This window comes from Cicer arietinum, chromosome 5, assembly GCF_000331145.2.
Source record: "Cicer arietinum cultivar CDC Frontier isolate Library 1 chromosome 5, Cicar.CDCFrontier_v2.0, whole genome shotgun sequence".
Lineage (NCBI taxonomy): Eukaryota > Viridiplantae > Streptophyta > Magnoliopsida > Fabales > Fabaceae > Cicer > Cicer arietinum.
Window position 1 is genome coordinate 71,697,484 of NC_021164.2, and position 5,279 is coordinate 71,702,762.

The 5,279-nt window shown below is 34.7% G+C and overlaps 1 protein-coding gene across 1 annotated transcript; it reads left to right on the forward strand.

Annotated features, from left to right (window-relative positions):
• Positions 1-347: 347 nt before the first annotated feature.
• On the forward strand, positions 348-4,392 carry LOC140920543 (uncharacterized). The gene is made up of 7 exons (XM_073368854.1): positions 348-503; positions 635-1,300; positions 1,618-1,804; positions 2,627-2,855; positions 3,025-3,113; positions 3,354-3,649; positions 4,198-4,392. The coding sequence occupies exons 1-7, from the start codon at positions 348-350 to the stop codon at positions 4,390-4,392; spliced, it is 1,818 nt and encodes a 605-aa protein (XP_073224955.1).
• The last annotated feature ends 887 nt before the right edge of the window (positions 4,393-5,279 follow it).

The following is a 5,279-nucleotide window of genomic DNA, read 5'->3' on the forward strand; positions in this document are numbered from 1 at the left end:
TCGTAGTCTATATAAAGAACTTTCGTTGTGTAGTTGAAACGCACGAGTTATTCAATATGTCTTTCAATATTTTCTTTTCATTAGACATGGTATCAAAGCCTAATGAGAGACAACCCTAATCTTCAACTATTCGGTGGACCTTATATCGACCCACCTCTCAACGTGCGTCATCGATAAACCTCCCATGTGCCCAAACACGCGACCCTTATCCTCTGCGTTGCATGGTAAGCTTTCTAATTCCATATATGCCATGAGTTTTCAATTTTGAGTTACAGATATACGCGTTCTAGTTCAAACAACCCATGTTTTCCTGGTTCAAACGCATTTTCTGGCACTCTTTACCGACCATGTCTGTAACAAATAACATATTTACCAACTACATCACATCTCCTCTCTCTATTGAAAAATGGAATGGATCAAATTATGACATTTGGGCTACCGACATCAAACTATGGATGCTTGGTCAAGCTTATGAGGACCATCTCACTAAAAATTCTGACAAGGTGGTTGCGGCTGAAACATCAAAATGGAAGCAGATATATGCTCAATTGCATAGTGCATTAAGTTTACACTTCATCCAGACGTTAAATCGATTTTCTGTTCACATCTCACATGTGAATCAATTTGGAGTCAGGGAAATGCATTATACTCTAATGACACTCAACGTCTCTATGGAGTTTGTCACCAATTGCTGAATATCATTACTCCGAAGACTATAGATGACTCTATTTCTTCATATCTTGGCACTGCTCATAGTGTCTTTCATGATTTTCATGAGATTCTCCCTCTTACTGCAAGTAATCCAATTGAACAAAAGAAGGATTTAGATCAACACATCACTTTTTCCATGCTTCTTGCACTCTATGGCCTGTCCCAGGAGTACTCTGCAACTCATGATCAAATTTTGGGGTCAGTTACTGTTCCAGATATGTCTACTACCTCAACGATCCTCTGTCGAGTACCAACAAAACATCCAGTTGAGCCCTGTATTACTTCAGCTCCAGATGACATTATTGCCCTTGTATCTTTGGGACTTAATCAAAGTCGCTCTCATGGAGGACCATCCAACTCTAAGTCTTGTCCGAAATGTGAGCTTTGTAATCGGCTTAGACACACTATTGATTGTTGTTGGAAGTTGCATGGTATGCATTTGCCTTCGATAAATGCAACTCATCTTGATCATTCTCCCACTATTCATACTACACCATCTCTACAGGCTCATCGACAAATTATGAAGATTTCTTCTAGTGGACTCAGAGTCATCCGAACTCTAGTTCTACTACTTCGATTGTACACACTCGTAATTCATATGTTTACCTCTCTTACTCATCTTCTCTTGGTCCTTGGGTTCTTGATTTTGGTGCATCTGATCATATCACTGGTAATAAAGGTCTCTTTTCTTCTCTCTATACGTCTAGTTTTTTTACTACTATAACTTCTTCCAATGACTCTCAAACTCGGTCTCAAGGGGTTGACATTGTCCAACTTATCCCTTCCATTTCAGTTGCATATGTTCTCTATGTACCTGAATGTCATTTTAATTTACTTTCAGTTAGTCGATTGACTCGGTCCCATGACTATATTATTACTTTCACTAATAATAATGTTACCTTGCAGGACCAGAGTTTGGGATGGACGATTGGGGTCGAATGTGAGACTCAAGGTCTCTATTACCTTTCTCTATTATCCAAGACGTGCTCTGCCACATATTCCCCTTATACTATCCATGCTCAACTAGTATATCCAAGTCTTACCAAACTTCAAAAGATGGTGCCTAGTTTGTCTAAGTTGCCCACTTTACATTGTAAGAGTGTCAATTAGGGAAACACGCTCGTAATAATTTTTCTGATTGAGTCAATAAAATGGATTTGTGCCCCTTGTCTTTAGTTCACTATGACGTTTGGGGTCTTTATCGTACTGTGTCTACTTTAGAGTCGAAATATTTTGTTTTTTTTAGTGATGATTACTCTCGTTGTACGTGGTTATTTTTAATGAAAAATATATATGAGTACTGTTTTTTATTTTTGAGCAATTTTATCAAGAAATTAAAACTCAATTTGGTGTTCTATTTGTACTTTAAGAAGTGATAATGCTCGGGAATATTTGTCCCATCAATTTCAAAATTGTATGACTTCCAATGGCAATCTTCACCAAACGTCATGTCCTCATACACCCTAACAGAATGGGGTAGCCGAACGCAAAAATTGACATTTCATTGAAATCACCCGAATTTTACTTCTCCACGGTAATGTTCCATTTCATTTTTGGGGGATGCAATCTTAACGACACATTAGCTTATCAATCATATGTCGTCTTCTGTCTTTTATGGCAATATCCCTCATTCGTCCCTCTTCCCCGTACCCCTCTTCACCCACTACCTCATCGTGTCTTTGGGTCCACGTGTTTTGTTCATAATTTTTCTCATGGTCTTGATAAACTGTCAGCTCGATCACTCAAGTGTGTCTTTCTCGGCTATCATCGATTCCAAATGGGTGATCGTTATTTTCCTACACTACACCAATATGTTACATCAATTAATGTTACTTTTTTTGAGTCTATACCATATTTTGAGTCGACCCATACAACTACTGAGTCCATCATGACATTAATCCTGTACCTCAACTAGTTATCCCTATTCGACCCACTATTATTTCCATCGAACCCGTTGAGTCTGCCACTCAACCTCCACAACCACTACAAACATATCATTATCATCGTCCACCCTCCGTTATGCATGTTCCTGTTCTCATTAGAGATTCTCCTTCGACGCCACCACTAGATCCAGACTTGTCACATGAGCATGACCTTTCTATTGCTCTTCGTATGGACTCTTCGTATGGATCTTCGCACAATACGTAATTCATTTCCTCATTATATTGATTTGTGTCATCATCGTCTTTCTCCATTGCATTACACTTACTTGTCTTCTTTGTATTCTGTTTCTATTCCTAAATCTCCAGATGAAGCATTACCCCACCTTGAGTGGAGGCAAACAATGCTTGATGAAATGTGTACTCTATAAAGTAATGGTACTTGGGAACTAGTCCTTTTACCTTATGAGAAGTCTTTGGTAGGTTGTAGTTGGCTCTATATGGTGAAGATTGACCTTGATGGTAAGATTGATCGAGTTAAGGCTCGCTTGATGGTCGGGATATACTCCGATTTTTGGTTTGGATTACAACGATATCTTTTCACATGTTGCCAAAATGTCATATGTTAGACTGTTTTTCTCCACTGAATCAATTCAACATTGGTTTCTCCATCAACTTGACATTAAAAATGTATTTTTGCACGATGATCTTGAATAGGAAGTTTATATGGAGCAACCACTATGATTTGTTGCTCATGAGGAGTCTTCCACCATGGTTTGTCGACTACACAAGTCCTTTATGGTCTTAAAAAATCCCCTAGAGTTTGGTTTGGTAGATTCAACTCGGTAGTACAAGAGTTTGATTTGATTCGCAGTGAAGTCGACCACTCTGTATTTTATCGTCACTCAGTCCAATTGTGCATTTATCTTATTGTTTATGTGGATGACATTGTCATAACTGGTAGTGATCAACAAAGAATACTCCAGTTGAAACAACATCTTTCAAATCAGTTTCAGACTAAAGACCTTGGTAGACTCCGTTATTTTTTGGGTATTGAGGTAGCCCAATCCAAGGATGGCCTTGTAATTCCTTAAAGAAAATATGCTATGGATATTCTTGAAGAAACGGGTCTATTAAATATCAAGACAATTGATACTCATATGGATCAAAATGTTAAATTCCTACCTAATCACGGGGAGCCTCTATCAGATTCAAGAAGATATAAGAGAATGGTTGGTAAATTAAATCATCTCACATTCATCCGTTCTAACATTTCTTTCACTATCAGTGTGGTAAGCTAGTTCTTAAATTATCATTGTCAAGACATATGGATGTTGTAATCCGAATTCTTAAATACATCAAAAGTGCACTTGAGAAATGTCTCATTTATGAAGATATAAGACATACTCAAATAATTTGTTACTCAAATGTCACTTGGGTAGGCTCACCCATTGATAGACGATCCACTTCTGGATATTGTGTATTTGTCGCAGGAAATTTAATATCTTGGAAGAGCAAGAAACAAAATATTGTTGCAAGATCCAATACTAAGGCATAATACAGGGTCATGACACTAGTAACATGTGAACTCATCTGGTTGAAACAGTTACTAAAAGAACTTCAGTTTGAAGAGGTCAACCCAATGACACTAATATGTGATAATCAAGTTGCATTGCACATTGCTTCAACTCTTGTTTTTCATGAGAGGACCAAACATGTTGAGATAGACTGCCATTTTGTTAAAGAAAAGATCAAATCAGACAACATAATCACTAGCTTTGTCAGTTCTATTGACCGGTAGACAAATGTTTTTACAAAATCATTATGAGGTCATATAATTAGTTATATATGTAACAAACTGGGTTATTTGATTTATATGTTTCAACTTTAGAGGGAGTCTTGAAAACAAAATATTAGTACGTAAATAAATAGAAAGTCTTTAAGTATTCTAATCATTATGTGTAATTATCACGCATAGTCTATATAAAGAATTTTTGTTGTGTAGTTGAAACATACAAGTTATTCAACATGTCTCTCAATATTTTCTTCTCATTCAAGAATACCTTATTTCAAATAATACTTTTAAAATACATTTTGTGGTCTATTAACTTAATGTTATATAACAATTCAGTTATTTATCTATTTTTTTTGATTTGTTCATTATTTAATTTTAAGTAACGATTTGATCTTTTATGTCTTAAAATGTCAATAATATTTTTTTTATCATAAATTCAGAAAATTCATCATTATCTTCAAATAAAATTTAGAAAATTAATAATCATCTTTAATAAAATTCATATTTTTATCAAATTCATAACTCAAATATTCATATATGATATGCTCATCTCCAACAACATTAAATCCATCACATAAAAAACTCACACTTTAAGATTTGATCCCGAAATTACTATGACAATATCTTTTCATTCTTCAATTCTTCTCCAAATCAAATCTATAACATAAATCTTAAAATGTGAGTTCTTTATTTGATATTGTTGGAAATAAAAATATGAATTTATTAGAAAATTTGAATTATAAATTTGATAAAAATATGAATTTTATTTAAGATAATTACTAAATCTCTAAGTTTTATTTGAACATAATAATGAATTTTTATAAAAATAAATAAATAACATTTTTCACACTTTAAAACATAAAAATTCAAATCATTACTAAAACTTAAATAAT

Excerpts from the sequence above, each read along its gene's own strand:
- LOC140920543 (XM_073368854.1), top strand. The coding sequence starts at position 348 with ATGTCTGTAACAAATAACATATTTACCAACTACATCACATCTCCTCTC. Across the intron at positions 504-634 it reads TCACTAAAAATTCTGACAAG|GGAAATGCATTATACTCTAA; the intron begins GTGGTTGCGGCT and ends ATTTGGAGTCAG. Across the intron at positions 3,650-4,197 it reads GTTATTTTTTGGGTATTGAG|TTACTAAAAGAACTTCAGTT; the intron begins GTAGCCCAATCC and ends TGGTTGAAACAG.